This window comes from Oryctolagus cuniculus, chromosome 6 (genome assembly GCF_051225735.1).
Source record: "Oryctolagus cuniculus isolate XC-2025 breed Fujian yellow rabbit chromosome 6, ASM5122573v1, whole genome shotgun sequence".
NCBI classification, from domain to species: Eukaryota; Metazoa; Chordata; class Mammalia; order Lagomorpha; family Leporidae; genus Oryctolagus; species Oryctolagus cuniculus.
Window position 1 is genome coordinate 14,280,009 of NC_142872.1, and position 23,832 is coordinate 14,303,840.

A 23,832-nucleotide genomic window follows, 5' to 3' on the forward strand; every position below is an offset into this window, starting at 1 on the left:
AGTTGAGCTGAATGGATGGTTTCAATTTCTTTGATCACAGTAAATCGGCACATTATCTTTGACTTGGTAGTAGGGTGTGTCATTGGGCATTATGCCAAATATATACATAGACAACAAGTGTTATTAAAATGAGTACTGTACACATACAGCAAAGCTGTTTCTGTCTTTGTTCCTCTCAGGGTTTTTGAAAGAATCTTAAGAAATCTGGGTGTCATTCATTGCTGGTAAATATTAACATATCCATAGAGAGGCAGAGAGAAAGAAGAGGACTGATGATAGAGGAAAGGATGGGGGGCGCACATGGGCGTTCAAATGCAATTGTTACTGCAGATAGCCAAGAGTCGGGGGCCCACATGGCTTCAGAACCCTGTTTACACAGTTATCTCCCACTTGGTACCTTTATTTTCCTTGCGCCAGTCAGTTGCTGGAAGCCAAGTCATGACCATTATTCTCATCTGCCCACGACGGAGCTAAATCGGGAACTGAAATTTCCGTCCACAAGGCAGCAGCCAGGTGAACCTGGCGCACTCTGCTGCACTCTCCCTCCAGTGGGCGCCGCGAAGCATGCTGGGTATCGATGCCCTCACTGCTCATCTCTTAGGGCGTGCAGAAGCCCGGCTCGAGACTGAGAATGTCTCTCCAGGAGACAGAAATTGTAGTGATGAAATCTTGGTCATCTTTGCAGATCACAGCAAGTCAGCAGAGACACAAAACCAGGAACGCTTTGCTTCCTGCCCAGTCGACTCTGTAGGCGAGACCCTGCCCGAGGGCTGACTAACCTATCGCAGCTCACTAAGCACAGGCTCTCACTGCTGGGTTGACATTCACTGAAATGTACAATCATGTCAAGGCGGAATTGCTGCGGCTACATTTTGTTCACTCTCGCCCAGCAGCGATCTAAACGGCGGGAGAAAATCACTCGTGCAGTGCCTCTGGATGCTTTTGACGAGTTAACATGTTAACCAAGAAAAGGCTGTGCTGTCCGACTATTGGATGAGTTATTGGGAAAAGGGAAAATATTTATCTACGAATTTGTCAGTGAAGTATTTCCAAGAAGAAAGTATAAATGGAGTCTATTTTAGTTCTTTCTTACTCTGAATGACAGGCTTAACATTGTTGGAAACCTTAAGAATATAATGACTACATCTTTAAAAGTCTCCAGGGATTCTTGGCCATTAGTATGGTGGAGTCAGGAAATTATTTATCTGTAAATTAATCTTCCTAAGCAGATTTGCACCCTTCGGTTTGAAAGCAAAACGTCTGAGTCTCCACTTGAGCGACTTCATATCTGAAGAGCCTACATCTGTGAAAACATTTCTAATGAAAACACGGAGGCAAACAGAGTTATATAACGAAATCGGGGAGCAGCCGCGGTCCCGCGCTGTGGCACAGTGTAGAAACTACAGCGGTGCTCTTGGCCCACTTACTCTGGGGGTGCAGGAGTTCCACGTGGTCCTCAAATCGGGGCAACAGAGGGCCATCAGCGTGGCCGGGCCCTAGAGCAGGGGGCAGGAAAAACTGCGGCTGCCAAGTCCAGGCTCAAAAGGCTGTTCTGTCATTGCCTAAAGACACAGACCCGGGTGCTTAAAACAGACTGGAAAAGCGGAGCTAAATGATAAGGTTGTTCTGGTGCAAAGAAATCTTGAATGCCACAGTTTTTTCACAAGAACCTTTTTCCAGGAGCTTTTTCGAAGACCCCCCTCCCATCAAAGATGGATTTAAATTTTGAAGTCCTAATGAAGAATGACTCAGCCACACTTGATTTAGACCACCAATCACCAGTAAGACATGAAGAGTAACTTGGGAACTGGTGATCAGTTGTTAGAGACAATTCTCCAGTCGGTGTCTATGATCTCAATTGTCTGCTTAGTTTACAAAACCTGTGCTTTCCACTTGTTTTTAAGATTTATTTATTTGAAAGGCAGAATTAGAAGGAGAGAGCTTTGATCTGCTGGTTTATTCCCCATATGGCTGCAGTGGCTGGGGCTGGGCCAGCCTGAAGCTGGGAGCCAGGAGCTTCCACTGGGAGTCCAACATGGTAGCATGGGCCAAAGTACCAGGACCATCTTCTGCCGCTTTCCCCGCGACATTGGCAGGGAGCTGTATTGAAAGTGGAGCAGCCAAGACTGGAATCGGCACCCATATGGGATGCTGCTGTTGCAGGCACTGACCTTACCCACTATGCCTCAATGCTAGCCACACTTTTTTTTTTTAAAGCAGACCTTAACTTTATGAAGGATCAGACTTTATAATTCTGAGTTTTAAGGACCTTCCAATTTACATTTGTAACTCAGAATTTTAAGTAGTCATTAGGGGCCGGTGCTGTGGCGTAGTGGGGTAAAGCCACTGCCTGCATCGCCGGCATCCCTTATGTGTGCCGTTCAAGTCCCAGCTGTTCCACATCCCAGCCAGCCCTCTGCTATGGCCTGGGAAAGCAGTGGAAGATGGCCCAACTCCTTGGGCCCCTGCACCCACATAGGAGACCCAGAAGCTGCTCCTGGCTCCTGATAGGCCCAGCTCTGGCTGTTGCGGCCATTTGGGGAGTGAACCAGCAAATGGAAGACTTCTCTCTCTGCCTCTGCATCTCTGTAACACTGCCTTTCAAATAAATAAATAAATAAATCTTTTTAAAAAGGTAGTCATGAATTTGCACTACTATCAGATTATATTAACAAAGGTACTACAAGCCTATGAAGAAGTGTCTTCAACAGTATCTCCTGTTGGCCTGCCAGCGACCCTTGTGCAAAAAACTTTTCCATTTGAGAACACTGGGTAGACAGATTTGGGGTAGAATATGAAAATTATTAGTTCCAGAGACAGAATGAGTTCCTGTCTGCTGGTCATTTCTTAAATGCCTGTAGTAGCCAGGGCTGGGCTAGGCTGAAGGTAGGAGTTGGGACTTCAATCCGGGTCTCCCGTATGTGGCAGGATACCAGTAACTCTGAGCTGTCACTGCTGTCTTCCAGGGTCTGCGTGAGCAGGAAGCTGGAGTTAGGAGGCAGAGTGGGGACTGAAGTCCAGGCATTCCACTGTGAGACAGGAACGTCTTAACAGCTAGGCACAATGAGCACCTGCATTTTAAGTGCACTGAGCGGCCTTATGTACAAGTATGGAATTAAAGATGTCTGTTTTGGTTCAAAATGTTTTGAAAGCCATGCAAGATTTTTAAATATATTTTTTCATAAACTTTGAGCCCTCATGTCGTCACAGTGCACCCGTTGTCACTGTCCATGATCCAGAATTTTTTCATCGTCCCCAACAGAATCTGTGCCCACTAAACTCACTCACCCCCCAGTAATGCCCATTTGACTTTGTATTCTGTGAATTTAAGCATGCTTACTTAGAGCAAAAGCAATGCATGAAACAAAACCAACTCCAACAGGACCAGGGCAGTCAGCTCATAAACCTGCCAAGGTCAGGGAAGCGTATTTTCCCAGCGGCTGTCGTCATACACCCCATACAGTGTTGACCCCAGGTATTTCATGAATTTAGCAAATACAGTCCGTCCTCTGCCTCCCTTGAGTTCTGCATCCCTGGATTCAACCAGCTGTGGATCAAAATACTGTAAATCTGTACCTGAGGACATGTGCAGCCTTTTCTGCCTTGTCCATTTGCTATATAACACAGCACAACTACGACCCACTTGGTAGGAGGCACTGTAAGCCATCTAGTGATGATTGCATGATATTCAAAAATACATTTCAGACAAAGGGACTTGAGCACCTGCAGAATGTGGTCTCTGCAGGGGGTCCCGGACCTAATATCCCAACACCCAAAGGACAGCTGGCCTGTTGGCACTGCCTCCATACGGCAGGCACTGTTTTAGGTCTGGCGCGTGGCAGAAACGTACACCTGGTTTCTGCTCTCATAAGGCCTTGGGTTCTGGATGACTGTGGTTCCCATCATTCCTGCTCTATGAAACACGAAGAGGATGCAGTTCTGATACCAATGGCATCACACACGCCTCGTGTCCATCATCCATGTCCAGCACCAGATCAGAAGTGTTGAGAGCAGACCATGATGTGTTTTTCACGATTTTTCAACAGTGCTTTCACAGGCCTTATTCCCAACTCACGATGAGTCTTCTGCCCTCATGTCAGTGTTCTAGATCTCGCTACACATCTGAGGCTTTGGGTGGGCATTTGGTCTAGCGTTTAAGATCCCTGTTAAGCCTGGGACCCACATCAGAGTCGTGGGGATTGATCCCCAGGATCTAAGGCTAATGCAGACCTTGGGTGGGGGTGGGGGGTGCAGAAGGGCGGATCCAGCAGGAGTGTTTCAGGCAACTGGCTTTCTGCCCTGACTTGGGAAACCTGGAATTTGTTCTTGGATCCAGGGTTGGGCCCTAACCATTTTGGGAATGTGGGGGAGAGAAACATCAGATAGGATCTCTCTCACTTGATCTGTCAACAAAATAAGTAGAAAAAAATGTTTCCAGTTAAAACCCTGAAAATGTTATAAACTGCAGAAATTAAGCAGAAAACTATTTTTTTTTTAGTATTTTCAATTGTAAATATGGATCTTGGGATTCCACTTTTGGGCAAATCCATAGACAGAAGGTAGAGGGCAGTAGAGAATGGGTACTGTGAGTGTTCTTGGATAGTGAAGATGTTTTAGATGGTAGTGATGCTTGCACAATGTTGTTAACACAGACAAACCTATGGAATTGTGTACTATAAAACGGCATTTTTTATGGTAGGCAAATTACCTTAGTTTTTCAAAAATGAATTAAGGAATCAGTCACACTACACACAAATGATAGTGAAACAGTGTCTAAAGAGTTCTTGTGAACTCTGAGAACCACATCAGTCAAATCTGAAAAGGGTGCAGACCAGCACCATGAACTAGGCTGTCTGTGAACCCAGGTTCAGGCTGGGCAGGAACTGGATAGGGCAACAGGGAGAGGCACGACCATTTGGTCAGACGAGGTCATCTGCCTGCATCTGTGCAATGGCCGACAGGTCCCTGAACCACACTGCAACTCGAGATGGCTTGCTGCAACAGGAACTCAGATCCAGATAAAAACTCCTGGGATACAGTGTAGAGGAACTGGGAGTGTATACAGACATGGTGTAGGCAGAGCTGGTGGATGAGACAGGCTCCTCCCACGTAGTACACGCCAGCCCCAGATGGGGAAACCGTAGGCTTTCTCCATGACAAATGCAAAACTTATACTTTGCGCTAAAATGTGGGATGAAAGGCCTCTGCTGACGTGTCACCATGAGGAAGCACGGTCACACACGGCCCTGCCTGCTCACGGAGCTGCTGCGGCACGCCTGCTGACTGCTAGACATGGACCGCACTTTGGTCATCGGTCTGAAGACCTCCCATGCCACTTGCAAATGGAATGGCGATTGCTGAAGGACTCCAGAAAGACTCTTCCACGTGAACTCTGCTAACTGTAAGGCTCCAACAGTATCTGCAAGACAAGGCCTTGAAACAGACACAGTGACTTGAAACAGGAAAGGAATGAGGCTTGCCCCGCTAATTAGAAACATAAGCAAGGCTACTTAAGAACAGAGATACTTACAATTTTGATTTTATTTGTTAAATTACAATAGCCAAAAGATCACTTTACAGAAGGCAAAATAAAGCACACATCCATTTTTAAAAAGTCCTTTTTTTTTTTAAATCTAAGGCCCCCTCTAGTGTTTGAAAATAGTCACAGGCAGCACACAATGCAACTGAAAGTACACCCAGTGCACCACCCTAGACCTCCCACAACAAAAAGAATACTTCCATACATGTGGCACAAAAATCAGTGAGAGAAAATAACCATAATTAGCATTTCAAATTCCTGCTGTGATTAACAGATTCATTATTCTCTCATTCAGTCACTTCTTTGTAATTTACTGCTGGGTTGTCATTAAAAGGTTAATACTTCGTTAATAAGAAAAAAACATTAATGAATATAAGGATTTAGTTTTCCAAATACTATACCTGTTGGAAGTACAGAAAATTCATTTAATGGTACCAAGCATCCTATTCTGATTTTATGGAACTTACTGGTAAATACTGGAATCTTCCTCAAGTATACAAGGGCACTTGAAAACAGTCATGGAAAATGTGCATAAACTTTGAATTGCATTCCTCCATGACTGTTTTGAAGTACTTTCGTATACTCCAATCTACTACATTTAGGAATCCAAGTTTTTAATCACACAACCTGTTTATCCAAAACCTTCCTGTTGAAGGAGGTAGGAAAGTCTTACTGTGAGAAGAACGCTGGCTTTGAAAAGTATGATGTAAAAGGACTTGTAAAGCTTATACGGCACGTCATCGATCCAGCAACTCAACCTCATGTACTTCTGAAAAAGCCTCAAATTACGAGTGAAAAATAGTTGCTTTTTCACTCTGTGTTTGCAGCTGAAGCCTTCACGTGTCTGTTTCCACACTCTATGGCAGAGGGTTTGCATTTACAGCTGGTATGTCATTCCCTGGAAAATAAGAAGTCTCTAATCTCAACAATAAAAAAATACATAATGAGACCTTGAGCAGGAGACCAACAGGGAAACCCCTATCAAACAGTTAGCGTTCCGTGTTCTTAAAAGTGGAGTCTACGGAAAACTTGCAAGTTGAACGGCTCGAGAGGAGTTGGATGTGCATTCGCTCTGTTCACATCAGTGACTAACGTGTGATCCACTGCCATGCGGCTTCTCTGCAGGGACCCCGCCGTGTTTCGGAAGCTGTCACTGGCACATATTAAAAGTGGAGGATGTAAGTTAGGTCATCTAAAATGAGTTTACATTTACAACTTTGTCTCCATCTTTCAGATCCAGATGTTTAAATGGAAAAAGACAGGGCAGCTCTAAAGTGCAACATAGACTATGTTGGCTCAGCGTGAAAATCAGTCCACTGTGGTCATATCTCCTAGGACCAACGTAATGAAAAGCTGTTTTGAAGGTTAGCCATCAGATCACACACCAGAAAACACTGAAAAGTCACTTAAAGTGAGCATGCAAAATAAGTGTACAAAATACAATTAGAAATAAAAGGAGCATGGGAGAGGTAGCATCAAGTAAATAACATTAAATAAATACTATACAATGACATACAAAATTTGACTTAGAAAAACTTAAACAGCATGTCAGAAATCCCTTTCTCCGAAGTTTCGAGGATTTTACAATGTCAGTAAAATTTAGCTCTGGAGTCCGTGTGAAGATCTTTCCAAACGTTATTAATTACTTGCATTGTTTCTTGCCAAAACCTCTCTGATCTGTCGGTCGAGCTCACTGATTATCCGATCCTCATGACTGTACACACCCGTTCTCATCAAAGTATCCCTTTCTTCTATCAGGCGAGTCAAATAATCATCCAAACCTTCTTCGAGTGCAGTGCCGTGGGGGCTGTCCGCTTTTCCACTTGTAATCTCTCTGGAATCCTGGTACTGTTTCTGTTCTTGTTGTCTTAACCTGAGGAGTCAAGAACAAATGGCACTCTAGCAGGCAACAAATACTGTTTAGGTTTTCTTAACAGCACTGTTTAAAAACAACATGATTCCTTGGTAAAGTCAGTTTTTAATGCCATTTTCAGGAAGAAAACAAAGCGATGTTCCACTTGGCTAAGTCAGTCACACTTAAAAAGGCAGTTTTTAAAACAATACTTATTGTAACTGGAAACTACATAAACTATAGAAATGTTGGAGCTGCATGAAGAAAAACACATCGTCTGTAACCGATCAGCCAGAGATAACCCATCTGAGCCACATGAGTGTATTTCTCCTCAAGTTTAAAAGTACACACATGTACATCCAAAAATATGTACTTTCTCTTTAACCAACTGAAACCGTATTTGCAATGCTGTCTGTTTTTCACTTACACAGTGCATATCTTCCTACATCATTGTTCTTTGTTAGCATTCCATCATTCGCATGGACCATCATTCACTCATCCTTTACTGTTGACCTTTAGGTTGTAATTAAGCCCTTGGTATGGTTTAGAACATGGAATTCTGTTGCTAAATTCACTCAATAAATGTCTGTACTCAACAGGGATATTGCATTGAGTCAAGAAGGAGAGGCTCTACTATGCAGCTTCTCTTATTCACGGACAGCAAAATTCTAGAGATGTTAAGGTTCTGTACAGATACCTTCAAGTTCTCAGTCGGAGATGAAAGGTTGGTCATTATGTCAGGAAAACAGAGCAGTGACAGTACTTGGTGTTACTATCACTGGGTAGCTATGCTAACTTTGGGTATGTTTTAATTTAGAATACACAATTAAGATACATTCCTCTACAGCACTGGCTACAACAACATTTTGATGTGCAAGTCTTCCTAAATTTTATCTTCATAAGAAAGACAAAGCAGTTGAACCTAAGCCCCTCTATAACATGGTCTTCACAGTAGGAAAACCAATGAGAGGCAAGTCAACTTTGGAATCTGAATCTACGCTTGGGGCGAGATGGGGAGGAAGCATCGTTCAGGAGTGGAGTCCTGCTGTGACCCCCCAGGAGGACCAGGCCCTGGAGGGTACAGGAATCCAGGAAGTATACTGTTTCCTTTGATTAGTTCCTCTGAAATCTCAAACTCCCATAATTTGTCACGAAGGAAAAGGACACTGAAGGAATCTGTCTAATAAGGACACCAAATAGCTTTATCACTTGTAAAAAAAAAAAAAAAAAAATAGTAAACAAGGAGGAGCACTGTGCTCGGAGACCTCGGTGGAAAATCAGCCATTAAATGAGATAATGGTACAAAACTTGCCAATTAATCTGACCAGCTCCTAGTGGAAGACAACAGCAGATTTCTTTTTTTTTTTTTTAATTTATTATTTTTTTTTATTTTTTGACAGGCAGAGTGGACAGTGAGAGAGACAGAGAGAAAGGTCTTCCTTTTGCCGTTGGTTCACCCTCCAATGGCCGCCGCGGCCGGCGCGCTGCGGCCGGCGCACCGCGTTGATCCGATGGCAGGAGCCAGGAGCCAGGTACTTTTCCTGGTCTCCCATGGGGTGCAGGGCCCAAGCACCTGGGCCATCCTCCACTGCACTCCCGGGCCACAGCAGAGAGCTGGCCTGGAAGAGGGGCAACCGGGACAGAATCCGGCGCCCCGACCGGGACTAGAACCCGGTGTGCCGGCGCCGCTAGGCGGAGGATTAGCCTAGTGAGCCGCGGCGCCGGCCGACAACGGCAGATTTCTGAATAGCTGATGCCCCTACCCTAAGTCTTCTGCTACCTTGGAAGAAGGGGTCTTGCAAGCAAAGTAATGCTGCACAGTGCCTCCCTACATACCAGAAAGTTGAAACACTTCGCTCTTGGGCCTTGCTTACACAACAATAACAAATCCTAGTTTTACACAATGCATACTATATCCCTACCAAATCTTTACTGACATGGAAATTAGCAGTAATGATCACAACATAATTTTAGAACCTGTTAGCTGGGCACATACATATAGTTAATACAGGAAACATTGACAATATCCCTGAGTAAACTTGCTGCCACTAGGAACCTACTGGATTGTAGGTCTGAAAGTTCCTTCTTGCAGTGAATTGAGTGAGCTTCTATATATTTTTTCACTGCTCAAGGAGAGAAGCCTGTGTATTTTTTTAGTACGGTAGCCCTCTAGATACATGAAGGCAGTGTAATATTACCAGGTGGTCCAGGTGTTGTCTTCCCCAAGGTCAGTATCTTTCCTCTCTCCTTGCCACTTCTGGGACAACATGGTAGACAGCCCCCTTGTCTCTGGGAGGCTGATTTTCTTCAAAAGCGAATACTGACCACTGTTATTAGTACATAAGACCTCTCTGGCTTTTTCATATGAGCTGTCCGATGCCATCCTGCCTATGACTTAACCTTTTCTTACACACAGAGCTCCTTTGCTTTTGTCCCTTATAGTAATTTTGTTGATTTCGGTTCTCTGTGAATCTTGTAGTAAGAGATTAGTGCAATTCAAGTTGGGATGATTTACAAACTGGACGGGCACAAGTGGCTATCCTTAAGGAAGCCACTACAACAACACTTAGCAAACAGCAGAGACATTACATATACTTGGTACACTGAAACCAATGAAGTGCTATTTATGATGGAAAGCGCTGGAAGACAAGGTTCATGGCATACTCCATGGATCTGTAACTACTTCCACGTCTACAGTGCTGTAGATACTGAGTATCTGCTGAATGACGGCATGGGTTTGGCCCTGCCGGTGCAGCGCTTTTCATCAACCTGTTACAACTGGTGCTTGCTCATGCAGCCTTCAAATACAGCTGCTTAATTCAGCTCGAAACCCATCTAATGTAACAACAGCATGTGTCCAGCGCAAACATGGAGATGTCACAGGATACTTCCATCGAATATGTGTGTGTTCCTCACGAACTGTATCCCCCAAACTCTGATGTTGGAGCTCTGAGCTGCCACGTGATAGGGTCTGTAGGAGACAATCAGGTGTGGATGAGACCGTAAGGGTGGGTGGGGCTCTCATGGTGCGATGAGTGCTCCTTCAAGGAGAACTACCAGAACGCATTCTCTCCGCATCTCATGAGCACACAGCGAGAGGGCAGTCCTCTGAACGTGGCCAGTTGGACTTTCCAGCCCTTCAGTCTGTGTTTTCTGCCCTGGCAATCTCGGGTGATTCAGATGGTACGCTGGGCTGAAACAAAAACGCACTGCAGCCCCTTGATAAACTAAGCAGAAAGGTCTTTTCCCCAAACTACCCTCCAGAGAGACTGTACACATTCCAAGGGGAATCTGTTCCAAGAACCCCAATGGATGCCTGCAGCAGCAAACAGTACTGAACCTATGGATGCTATGCTTTTTTTCTATGATAGTGTACAGTACACTGAAGTAAGACATCACGAGCTTGTGATGTTTCTGAAAATACCTTCTTGTACCATACTCAGCTTTCCTGTGGGCTTGTGTGGTGAGACAGGACCTATGTGAAGAGATGGGGCTAGCTACGTGATGGCAGCCTTGTGATGCATCGTTAGGCTAATAAATAAAAACTACTTGAACCCACGCAATGTGACACCAAGACAGTTGTTCTGACCCTAGAGCTGGCTACTCCGTGATACCAGGAGGGTAGTAAGTACAGTGTGGCTCTGTTGGAAAAGGGATGACGCAAGTCCAGGAAGGAGAAGCAGAACGTGAGATTTCATCACACCACTCAGAACGGCATGCATTTCAAAGCTTACAAATGGCGTATTACTGGAATTTTCTGCATACTATTTTTGGACTCTTGGACAGTTAGCTGTATGTAACTAAAACCACAGGAAAGAAACTGCAGGAAAGCAGGGACTACTGTAATTAAAAAAAAAAACAACAACAAAAAAACTGGTGTCTGACACAGTGAGCCTCAATAAATGAGGCATTGCATTACTGATATTAATGTAATTAACTGGACACTTCTTATACTTTAAATACATAGATCACAGAGGAAACGTAGGGAATCTACTTCAGGATTATGTTAAATGCAATTTTCAATTATATAAAGATGTGTACCTTTTTTGGAAAGGCACAGGGAAACAGAGGGAGAGACGGCAAGAAGGGTCTGGTTCACTCCCTCAGTGGCCTCAGCAGCGAGGGCTGGGCCAAGCTGAAGCCAGGAACCAGGAGTCCACCTGGGTCTCCCTTGTGTGTGGCAGGGACTCCAACCAGGACTCTGATCCGGGATGCAGGCCTTGCAAGCAGCAGCTTAACCTGGAAGAGCACAGCACCGGCCTCTGTTTTGCCCTTGGCAGACCTAAGGTGGTGTGTTCCTGGGACCAGTGCTGACTGAAGGTTCCCCTAAGGAGCAGTGCGGCGGTGCAGGTTTCGCAGTTTCCTACGACGCAGGCCTTCCACATTCATCAGAGTCCTGGGTGCCTCACTTGCGAAAAGCAGCAAAGATGGCCCACATGCTGGGGCCCTGCCACCTATAGGTGAGCCCCGGCCCAGCCGCTGCTGCCACGTGGGGAGTGAACCAGCACTAGAAAGCTCTCTGTCACCTTGCTTTCAAATAACTAAACAATAAATCTTAAAAAAAACTAAAAGCTTCCTAAGGACAGGAAAAATGTTGATTTAAGAAAGATCATCAGAACTGTTGTTCTTTTTAGAAAAGCCAATCTTGATTGTACCTGTTCAATTCATTTCTTATATCCAGTAACTCTTGCTGTTCAGTTTTGACTGTGTCTTTTTCCTCCGCAGCCAGGTAACGCAGTCTCATCTGTTCCAGTTCTTCCTGCTGCTTTTTAAGGCGAGCCATTTGACTTTCTTGCTCCCTCTTGAAAACAGAAACAAGCCAGATACATAATGGGAGTCAGACAGAGATTTCACATGCCTGGACTTGGGATCAGAATCCTATTTTGACAGTTCTGATGATAGAGCCCGGCACTGTCTAATCTGCAAGTGACGTATAAACTAGACATGTTCAGCATGGGAGACCAGGAGAAGCACCTGGCTCCTGCCATTGCATCAGCGCGGTGCGCCACCCGTAGCGGCCATTAGGGGAGTGAACCAACGGAAGGAAGACCTTTCTGTTTCTCTCTCACTAACTCTGCCTGTCAACACACACACATTAATTAAAGCAGCTTTGACCCATTACTAATTCCAGCCCCACCCCAGAAAATAAGGTCTTTCTTCTTTGTGAGCACACACAGAAACAGAATCACAAAATACACTGTAGGTTGTGTTAGGATTATTCTGTACTCCTCCAGGTCAAGAGAAAATCTTTTTAAAACAACATCTGGCCGGCGCCACGGGTCAATAGGCTAATCCTTCGCCTGTGGCGCCGGCACACCGGGTTCTAGTCCCGGTTGGGGCGCCGGATTCTGTCCCAGTTGCCCCTCTTCCAGGCCAGCTCTCTGCTGTGGCCTGGGAGTGCAGTGGGGGATGGCCCAGGTACTTGGGCCCTGCACCTACATGGAGACCAAGAGAAGCACCTGGCTCCTGGCTTCAGATCAGTGCAATGCACCAGCTGCGGCAGCCATTGGAGGGTGAACCTACAGAAAAGGAAGACCCTTCTCTGTCTCTCTCTCACTGTCCACTCTGTCAAAAAAAAAAAAAAAAAAAAAATCTAACCTTTCCCAGGCTGTTCCCTGACTTCCTCAAGCAGTCTCTCAATAACAGACCTTTCTGGAGCTACAAACAATGCCAGACTGTGACACTATCTTCTGCACATGAATCCTTCCACACAGTCCTTAAGAAACAGTGTTTTTCTTGAGGACAGCCCCGCACAGTGGGAAAGCCAGGTCACTAGTAATGTATCATCTATGTTTTCACACTGAGTAGTTTACTGAAAGGAACAGTGAAAGCACGAGTAAATACTGTGCTAAGAGAACCACTATGCAGACCCGAAAAAGAGCACGGCCAGGTCTCCACCAGAACTGTTTGCTCCCAGGGGCACCCACCCTTACCCCAGGTAACTGCTGCCCTAACCAGACAGGAGCCACCTTGTGAGTGCTCTGGGCTTTCTCTGGAACTGTGTTGTACGTATTATTTTCCTTCAGGCTTCTTTCATTAGCATTGTTTGCAAGACTGATTTGAGTTACTCTGTGTAACTGAACATCTTAAACATTCATATAATGTAGCGTACCACTGAGAGAGCATGCAGTTTACTCCACTGTACTTGCAAAAAGACGTCTGGCCACTCTGCAGTGCAGTATTATAAATAACTGCATGCGTGTCTACCAGGCCTTCAAACTGCTGGGTTGGAGGCTGCGGAAATTTTTCAGCATTAGCTGTACTACCAAACAGTCTGAAAAGTAGTCATAGCAGTTTGAGCATTCCAGTGTTCCATTTTCTTGCCAACACTTGGTAATGTCAATTTTTCTTTCTCTTCACTGACAGGTGTTACACTGGTATCTCATGATTTTTATTGTGCATTTTTCCAAAGAGTAATGAACATTTTTTAATGGCATGTGGATATCTTGATGTATAAAGTTGCTATTCAACCTGTGCAACTCTTCTCTACTTTGTTTTAGCATCTCACTGATACTTGTATATACTGGTTAATCCCTTTGTTACATAAATTACAAATATTACCCAGAGCCTTTATCTTGCCTTCTTCATCCTTTATTGGTTTTTTACTAACAGAAGTCCTTAATCTTAACGTAGCATGAAGGTGATGCTGGTCTAATTAAAGTGGGGGGGGGGGGGATGTTCTGTTTTTTGCTCTTTGGTCAGTTTAGTGAATGGTTTTCACCACCCTTATCTCTGAGCACCCAGGGCCCCTGGAATTTGTCCCTTTAGAAAATTCTGGATGTTGGTGGTAACTGCCTGCTCACTTTTGCCCTTGCACATTCTTACCAAGGGAAAGGACTCCTTGAATTTGGTGTTCTTTGACTGATTTCTTGAAAACACTAAAGGATTTCCCTCTAGGCATAGCTTCCCCAAGTTCCATGCTTTGATATGCTGTAATCTCATTTTTCAGCATAAAGTATTTTTATACTTACCTTTATTCTCCAATGTACCATGAGTTATCAGAAGTATATTATTTAATACTCCAGCATTTGGGGTATTATTACATTTCAGTTGCCAGCTTAATCTCATTGTGGCTAGAGAACATATTCTGAATTACCATCTTCAGCAATGTGTTTAAGAACTGTGGTTTAGTCTAGTATGTGGGCGATGTGGCTTAAAGTTCCATGTGCACTAGAGAACACCTATCCTGGACTTGTCTGTTTCTTGATGAAGTATTCTAGACATAACCAATGGTTAACTTCGTTGTCTCTGTTTGCTAACTTTCTGTTGCTTGCTTTGTCAATTCTCAGGAAAGTTAGGTAAAGTGAATTAACCCTCTTAAATGATGAAGAATACTCCCTACAGTAATGGTATCTGCCTAACATCTACTTGCCCGATCCAAGTGCTGCAAGAACTTTTAGTATTTTTTTTTTAAAGACTCATTTACTTCACAGAGTAACGCAGAGAGGCAAAGAGAAAGAGACAGACGCGCCGATCTGAAGCCAGGAGCCTCTTCCGGGTCTCCCACGCGGGTGCAGGGGCCCAAGAACTTGGGCCATCTTGTACTGCTCTCCCAGGCCAGAGCAGAGAGCTGGATCAGAGGTGCAGCAGCCAGGTCTCGTACTGGCACTCATAAGGGATGCCAACCCTTCGAGCCAGGGTGTTAACCCACTGCGCCACAGCATCGGCCCCAGAACTTTTAGTATTGATACAGTACATATTTCTCCTTCTTTCAAAATCCAAGCATGCTGTATCCTGATATTTCAGCTATGTCCCTTATTTACCATATTTTCTAAAAAAATATTTATTTGAAAGGCAGTGTGACCGAGGGAAACACAAAAAGAGATGTTTTATCTGCTGGTTCACTCTCCAAATGGCCGCAACAGCTGGGTTATACCCCGTCAAAGCCAGAAACCAAGAACTCCATCTGGCCCTCCCACGTGGGCGGCAGGCATTCCAACACGTGGGCCTTTCTGCACTGCTTTCCGAGGTGCATTAGCGGCTGGAGCAACCAGGACTCATCCTAGTATTCCAGTATGGTATGTGGCAATCCCAGCTGGGGGCTGCACCTGCTGTGCCACAGCGCTGCCTGCCACCCCCCCCAACCCACCCATATTTACCTAACTTTTGGGCTTCCTTTTCACAGGGTACTTTTTAATCTAATGTTTGTTATTAATGGGGACGCTTAGTCCATTTATGTGTAAAGCCACTGATAAATCTTTGAAATCTTTTCATCGTATTTTCTACTTTGATGGCTTTAAATATTTTATCATTGATTTTCCCCCCTACATCAACTTGTTATATTTCTTAATGTTTTTCTACAACTTTTAGTCTGATATTTAATTTCCATTACTCTTGAGTGTTCTGAATTTGAGTCGTCATTTGTGGTCATTTTCCTTCTGTCCAAAAGACAGATATCTTCTATGGCATCTACCTCAGGGTTGGCAGGACTGATTCTCCCAATTTTTACTGGTGTAAAAAATCTTAGGTCACTTTACTATATGAAAAAATTTTTTTTACTGGGTATAGAATTATAAGTTGGCAGTCACTGTCGTACTGTCATTTAATATTTTAGGGACAGAATTCCACCGTCTTGGGAATTCTGTGACACTGATTGAAAAGTCATCTGTTAGTCTTACTGTTAGACAGCAGTCTGTAACTACCTTCCAGCCCTGGCTCCCAGCTGCTTTTAACATTTTCTTTGCTTTTATCCTGCTTGGAGTTCACAGATTTTCTTAAATCTATGCACTGAGAGATTGTCTACTTTAAAAAATCTCAGCCAGCATCTCTCTGAATATTGCTCTCTATGTTCTCTTGTCCAGAGGGGTGTCCAATTGCACATACGTTATTCTATGTCACTTCAGTCCTTTTAAACACTAGTATTGGAAACTGCAAATCTGTACAACCAACTTCAAGCAATTTTTAGTTCTCTTCTACCAGATAGTAAACATGAGACAAACTCTTAGGTATACAAACCATGTTCACTAGGGAGGAAAACAACAACAGATAAATTTTAGTATACTGACAGAGAATGATTCCATCCACACATAGAAAGTCTAAAAACAGGCAGAAGCATTGGTGTTACCAAATTTAAAAATATCCACAAGGTAGAAAATTATAAAGAAAATCAAAGCAGTAATAAATCCTACATTCAGGCCCGTGGCTACTTGTGGAAACCAAGGAGAAGATGCAGTTGAGAAAGGCACCCAGAGGGCTTTTACAGCACTGATAAAGCTGTGTTTCTTAAACGTGACGGCAGGTGTGGAAGGTGTGCAAGACTCCCGCCTTTGAGATGTGAGACATATTTGATTTGAGACATATTTGATTTAAAAATATTTTAAGGGACGGATATACCAAATTGTTAGCTCTGGTGGAAGAGGAGATAAGATTATTGGTGATTTTTATTTCTGTGTTATATATGGTGGAGCAAAATTTGTTTTTACAATAAGCAAAATGACTAAGCTGAAAAGAATAAAACTCACTCACTTTAGCATTAGGTTACACTTATCTCCTTTAAATGCCTTGAATTTTTAATCAAGTATACAGTATTAATAATAATCGCACATGCACACACAAATTAGAGGTTTGTGAAGGAAATCCTGTCTACTGCCAGGTGCTCTGGGTTAAAGGCTCCTCAATCAAGTGAGTATAATCTTTATTTTGCCTTGGCTGCCCATAAATCCAGAGAGGAGATGTAAACATACACACACTAGACTAAACAGCGGCTATAAAGTGGCCACTACTTACTCTCCCACTCACACATACCATGTAAGTCTGTGGGAAAAAACTTACAACTAAACCAAGGAACTCAAGTCAAGTTTTCTGAAAATAACCCAGAGCTGACAAGTCAGTAGGAGGGCCTGGATGGTTTCAAGACACAGTTTTTAACCAAGACTTGGACCTCCAACTGTTTTCTTAAACAAAGATTTACATCCCATCCTTGGCTAAATTACTTATAAATTAATCAAATTAATTACTCTGAGTGGATAAGCAGAAGGCTGGACAAGATACTGCTGATGTCAGCCGATGAAGTCTGTGTTGTTTTAACTAAATGTATCAGCTTGGTTTTAAACAGATCTACTGTGCACAAATATGGTAAGGGAACCACAACCCACCTAAAATCTTAGCCCTGCTTCCTGTCCTGGGAACACAGATACCTCGATAGAATACATTTGACTTAATAAGACACAATTCATACTTCATAACAATGATCCATGTATTTAAAAAAAGGCGGCTTTATTTTGCTTACAGAATTCACTGTAAGGGGTCAAAGGTTAAGTAAATATAGAAGTGTTATTTAGAATACAGAGGAGTAAAGAAATCTTGTTTTTTAAATATTTCCATTGTACGTCTTCATGGAGAAGGGAAAAAGAAAACTGAATTACCCCTGAAATGTCGAACAAGTAGAACTCTGAACTTTGTCCCAAGTGCCCAAACCTAGAAGGGGGGGGGGGGGATCATTTGCTTGTTCTCTAAATTAGGGCTCATTTGCTGTTACACTTAGTTATATTTTACAGCTGTTACCTTTTCAGTTACCAAAGAACACAACAAGCTGCTATTTGGAAGCACAACTTTTACAGTTGTGAATCCAAAGAAAAGATTTCTAAATAGTTACAAGATTATAATTTCTTAATTCACAAACGGACTATTCCAGGTCACCTTTGAGTAATGGAAATCTCTGTGTAAACATTCTTTTGGCAATGGGCACCAAGCATTAGATCTTGTTTCCAAGTTCCACCAGCTGGGTTTTGTCATCAACATTTATTAACAATCTAAGATACGGCTTTCACCGTCTAATTCGTACTACACAAATGTTTTGCATGGCCCTCTGGAGGGTTTTGATGTGACAAATCACTGGCAGAGATTACAGCCCCGTGGCTATTCACCGGAGGCAATGTAAAATTCGCATGGTACTAATCCAATTTAAACAAGAAGCTGCACAAACAATCCTGTGCACAAAAGCAGACAGATGATGCCAATTTTATATCAAATACAACAAATGTGTTTTTATTAAGAAATATTGGGAACAATTTTGAAGTGAATTTGTTTCACACACACATGCATCGGATGAAGTTATTAATTTCAATCGTTCCAAGCAGTGAACGGCTGCGCCCAGTTCACTATGGCAATCCCCACAACTCCAACTTCTCATCCTAAAGGGCTGCACCTCCGTGTGGTCTGCAGCACATCAGCCGTTCCTAGTGACCTCCAAGTGTGTTTGCAGTGTTGTTTCTAAAGCAGACAGTTTCTGGGATACGGAGTAACCCTGATCTACCATGCCACAGCAATGAATATCATGGCATTCAAAGAGCAAGATGACTGTATTTTCTGTCAGGAAGCAGAACTCTGGGAGATGAACTACTAATTTTTAACACTGCTTTCTTTCCTTTTCCTAATGCACTTAGAGTAATTCCAGAAGGAGGCCTCTGACCGTTTATAATTGTCTTTTTAGGAAAAAGAAGCTATTTTGCCAGAAGATGGCAAAAATGGGTGAGGATGGATGTGTCAGGAAGGCGAGGGATCGCAGGGCCATCTGTTATACAATATCCCATCTATAAAACAAATAAGCATGAATTTGGGGAGGGGGCTTCTATTCAGCACATTTTTTTCAACTGATATTGATAATGTCTTATAACTGTCATTTTATTTGTCAGTTAGCATTCACTGCAACTTCTTTGGGGGGGCAGGGTAGGAATTATCTTCCACTTCTCATTTATTCTCTCTTGTAAAACTTGAAAGAATCCTAATGGTGTTACCTGAAACATTTTCTCTATGAAACAAACACATTGATAACACAACCGTGCTCTGGTTTTTCTAACACTTACTGACTTCACTTGGATGGATGTCTCACCACGCTGCTGTATTCTTGCGAAATACCAGTCCGCCAAGCTGAACTTTCAAGTCCACATGGGAGACAACTGCCGTATCTGTAGCACTGTGCACAGGTGCATAGCAGCTCTCAACATCAGGAATGACAGGATGGTCAACTCAACTATGGATATTTCTTCATACTTAAAGATGCCATGTTGCGTATCTTCACCACGTGGCCCTTTCCCCTCTGTACAACACTGATTAAAACTACCATCCACTACAAAGCGCTGTCTTTCTCAACTCTGTTCTCCCCTACTTCCCTGCCCCTGGCACTCTGGAACAACATCCCCTGCTCCACGGTTACTGCTGATGCTTTCTTCCAACAGCTACTCAGTTATGATTCCTGCAGACACCACACAGCAGCTTTAGGGCTCCTCTCCCTTTGACAAGGCACCACTGACGCAGCACATGCTCCGTACTGAACACTTCACAGACAACTCACGTACTTCTCATTATACCAAAGAGGAGGCTAGCATTAGACCAACTGCCAAAGTAACAGTGGTAATAAGAGGCAGAGCTAACACTGAAGCCAGCTCTCTTAACTGAAAGATCATGTTCTTAACTACGAAGAGGATTTATGATCCTTCTGTCAGAATTTGTGTCCTGTGACTTGTAACAGCTATTCTCATCACATTGTTTCCTTGCCCCCAATTCCACAGGGACTCCTACCTGTCGTACTGTAAGACACCTGTGTATTTTGGCATTGTGCCTTCAAGTTAGCTTCTTCCAGGGCAATACTCTTGATCAGATAGCCCTGCCTGCCATGGCTCATTTTCTTCTCCTTGAAAGCCTTCTGTTGCTTGCTGCTGTGGCCCAAAACCATTCGATTGTGAAAGGCAAAGATTCTGAACCTGCACTTTGGTCAGACGATTTCAATCTTCGCTCCAGGGACTGGCACTGTGGCGCAGTAGGTTAATCCTCTGACTGCAGTGCTGGCATCTCAAATGGGTGCCAGTGTGAGTCCCGGCTGCTCCACTTCCGATCCAGCTCCCTACTAAAGCACCTGGGAAAGTAGTAGAAGACGCCTCAAGTGCTTGGACCCCTGCACCTGTGTGCGAGACCTGCAGGGAACCTACGGATAGAACACCTTTCTCTCTGTCACTCCCCTCACTGTGTAACTCTACCTCTGAAGTAAAATCTTCAAAAAAAACAAAAAACTTAGCTCCACGCCTGCATGATCATATGCACCTTAATTTCTTTAGGGCTCCCTTTGCTCATCTGTACCTGGGAACTGGGGTCATGTTCCTCAGGAACTCTGTCGGGACTGAATCAAAGGTCTCGATGCAGTGAGCCTTCCCCGGCATCGTCCTGATGGCCCCGTCCCTCTAGTAGCTATTGTCTTCATCAGCTCTCCTTCATAAGGTTCACAGAAAACGAGTATCGCAGAATTACTCTGGGATTTCAGGTTTTTTTTTTTTTTTTAAACAAAACCAACTTAAATCCATTTCCGTGAACTTTATTAAGTACCTTCATATCAGTTGTCTGTGGCACAGTTGCAAATTTTATCTCCGCAAAGGATTCCTGCATCCCTGTTTTGAATTACTGAATTTCTTTCCGTAAAAATTAAAGCATCCACTTTGCAAATCTTATCTCCTTCCCATGCTCCAATCAGCTTCTTAGAAACTATTTCCAAAACTGGAAACTCTCTACAGACACTACAGCTCCGCTCCTGTCACAAGGATCTTACTGTATTCTCCCTGCAATGACCTCTGACGTGGGCCCTCTGCTGTTTCACAGAAACGCTCCCTGCCTCTCTGCTGCGCCCATCCTATTCACTGTCCACATTCCCCCACTATGTTACTAACTTACAACCAATTCCTCCATTACAATCCGACCTGTTCACCTTCAGACGTCCATCTCAAATACCTCCTCTTCTAAGACCTCTTTCCTCACTCCTATTAAATACATGTACTTTCCCTTCCTAAGTACTCTGTGTAGTTTTTTCCAAGGCTCTTGCCATCAGGCAGTAAATGGTTTATTTATAGTTGTTTCTTCCTCCCTGAGAGAACAGACAGCATCCTGTAGCACTATATACAGTGTCTTCCTCAGTCCTATCAGCATTCATGACTTGACACCACAAGAGGAAAATCCCATACCTGGCTTCATGGGACAGTTTCTGGTCAAAAAGCAGGCACCCTAAAAATGCTATATAAAATGACTTTGAGACTAAGGGGCATAGTGGATTTCATGTTTACGCTTGGATCCTGTCCACAAGATACCTCATTATGCATATGCAAGTACTCCAAAAGCTGAAGAACCACCAGCACCCCCCACCGCGCCCCGCTTTGGGTCCCAAGCATTGAGGACATGGGACTCTGAATCAGTATATTCACTGACATCAGGGTAAATCGTCCGCTACTATGTAATTCTCATGCATACTGCTAGTACTCTTGCAAGTTTCAGGATAAAACTATAATTTGTTGTCTAGTAACAAGAAAAGAGATAAGCATATAAGAAGAACTCAGGACACAACTATCAGGGTTTTTAAAGTCTTTTAAACTTCCGCAAAATTAGCCATGTTTCCTTTTCTCTACTGAATTAGTCCATCTTCCTACAATTAATATTTTAAATACTTTGTCAAACTTAATTTTGAAGATTCCTTCCCACCCTCCCCCACAAGGAGGTAAAAGGGAGTTATTTTTAAGTGAGAGCTAGATAAACTACTCCAAACTTCTTTTGGGGAAAGAAGATAACTGACAACTTGGGGGGGCACCTAAATGTTTCCATTTTTAATTATGAAAAAGGAGGATCCTACGTCAAACACTTTTTTTTTAAAGCCTCTAATCTCAAAGAATAGCACTCGTGCTTCAAATGCAGACATCTAAACATTACAGATACTGCTAAACATGCAAACTTGTAAAGAAAGAAGGGAAAAAGACATAAAACGAATACGCCATAAACTACATACCTGTTTAAGTCTGGCAAGTTCTTTCAAAGCTCGTCCCCACTGTTGCTTGTAATGCAGTTTAGACTTAGTTGCAGATTCCAACTTTCTTTCAAGTTCAACCTAACAGTGATTAAAATCATATCAAGTGAAACACTATACCACTGTGTACAATCACTGAAAGATAATATATACAAAGAGTCTGGCTGAAGAAAAGAGTTTATATAGCGTAACATACGACATCATCTAAAACTGTTATATAATTGACTATAAATATTATGGCACATGAACATTTTCTTGTTTAAAATATGGTCTTATTTTTATTGCCTAACAGCCTACACCAAGAAGAACTGAATTAGTCTTAGCCTCCAGACAGTTGCTATAAAAGTATTTACACATGTATATTACATAAAGATCATAGAGAAAAAAATACATGATTTTCTACAAAAAGCAGTTCTGTTCACATTCCAAGTTCGCTGGCATTCTACATCTGAGAGACCCGGTTTCCCTTCTGGAGTCCTATCGTTACAAACATACTTTGGCAAAACCATGGAATGCTGAAAACACTCAAATGTTTTATCAGAAAGTAGTTTATTAAGAATGAGTATAAAGTCAAAAATATTTGAAGAATGTTAAAGTAAATCCAAAGGTTTAAAAAAAGTCCTTAATAAAACATATCCAACTTTTACTTTTTATTTTTCCCCTCAAATACATAAAGAAAAACACTAAAGTGATTCAATTAAAACGATGGTTATTTATACTTGCAGCAGGCAATCTGTTGTGCGTGAACTGAAGCCAACTTGGCAGTGTTATGGAATGTACTCGCTCGGTTTCAAACCAAGTACCAAACAAACTCGTGGAGCCAACAGACAGTTTTACTATTAAGTGATAATGTAATAATCTGCTTGAATTACAGTAAAGCACTGTTATTTGGAACTGACCAAATTTTTTTAGATCAAATCTAATTTTTTCCATATATACAGTTTCTAATGTTTTGTAGAAAAACAAAAGCGAAGACACTACCCAAAAATTCACACTTCAGAAAACTCCTATGAAAATAAAACGAAGGAACAGCAGATTGCCAAATTCCCTTCACAAGAGACCAGAACATTCGCTGCAGTAATATATGACCACATGGAGTCAAGGTCTTTGCTGCTTTACAAATCCCTAGTGCTCGGATTTAAACGTGTTGACATTTTCCAACCAGACTCAAGCATCTTAAGTCGAATAATACTGCTGAGATTATCGGGGATGATCTCTTCCACTTATCCCCCCAAGATTTATAAATATTACTTGGTAATTTAACAAGAGGCCGTACCTCAGAAGAACAGATCTTTTTTATAGCTGTGGGATAAAGGGGGTAGTCAACTATGGTAGTGCCCGTGTCCACGGTCTTGCAGAAGCCTAGCATCCTGAATGGGAACCAGGATGAGCCGAGAGGTGTAAGTTAGACCCAGTGGACTAGCTCTACTAGCAAACTATCTGGGTTCTATCAGTTTTGCCACCATTATTAAAATAAGTCACGAGTACATACTTGTTCATATTAATTTAAAATACCTGAGTAGTTATATGTATACTTTTAAGAATAAAGCCTCCAATTAGTATTTCTGAGACACAAACTTAATTCATTCCTATCACCAAATCAATGACACACAATTTGAGTTCTCCTTTTTAAAGAATAAAGAAATCTCTGATTCTAAAGAAATA

General features: G+C 42.9%; 1 protein-coding gene across 13 annotated transcripts in view; it reads right to left on the reverse strand.

The window, feature by feature from the left end:
- Positions 1-5,523: 5,523 nt before the first annotated feature.
- The window catches only part of CEP120 (centrosomal protein 120), a 68,171-nt gene continuing 49,862 nt past the window's right edge, over positions 5,524-23,832 (reverse strand). For all 13 annotated transcript variants that reach the window (XM_070076047.2, XM_002710153.6, XM_089334874.1 and 10 more), the window contains 3 exons: positions 22,150-22,248; positions 12,047-12,192; positions 5,524-7,412 (listed from right to left, as the gene is read on the reverse strand). In XM_070076047.2, coding sequence (XP_069932148.2) covers positions 7,178-7,412; positions 12,047-12,192; positions 22,150-22,248 — 480 coding nt within the window. In that variant the 3' untranslated portion in view covers positions 5,524-7,177. The remainder of the gene's footprint in view (positions 7,413-12,046; positions 12,193-22,149; positions 22,249-23,832) is intronic.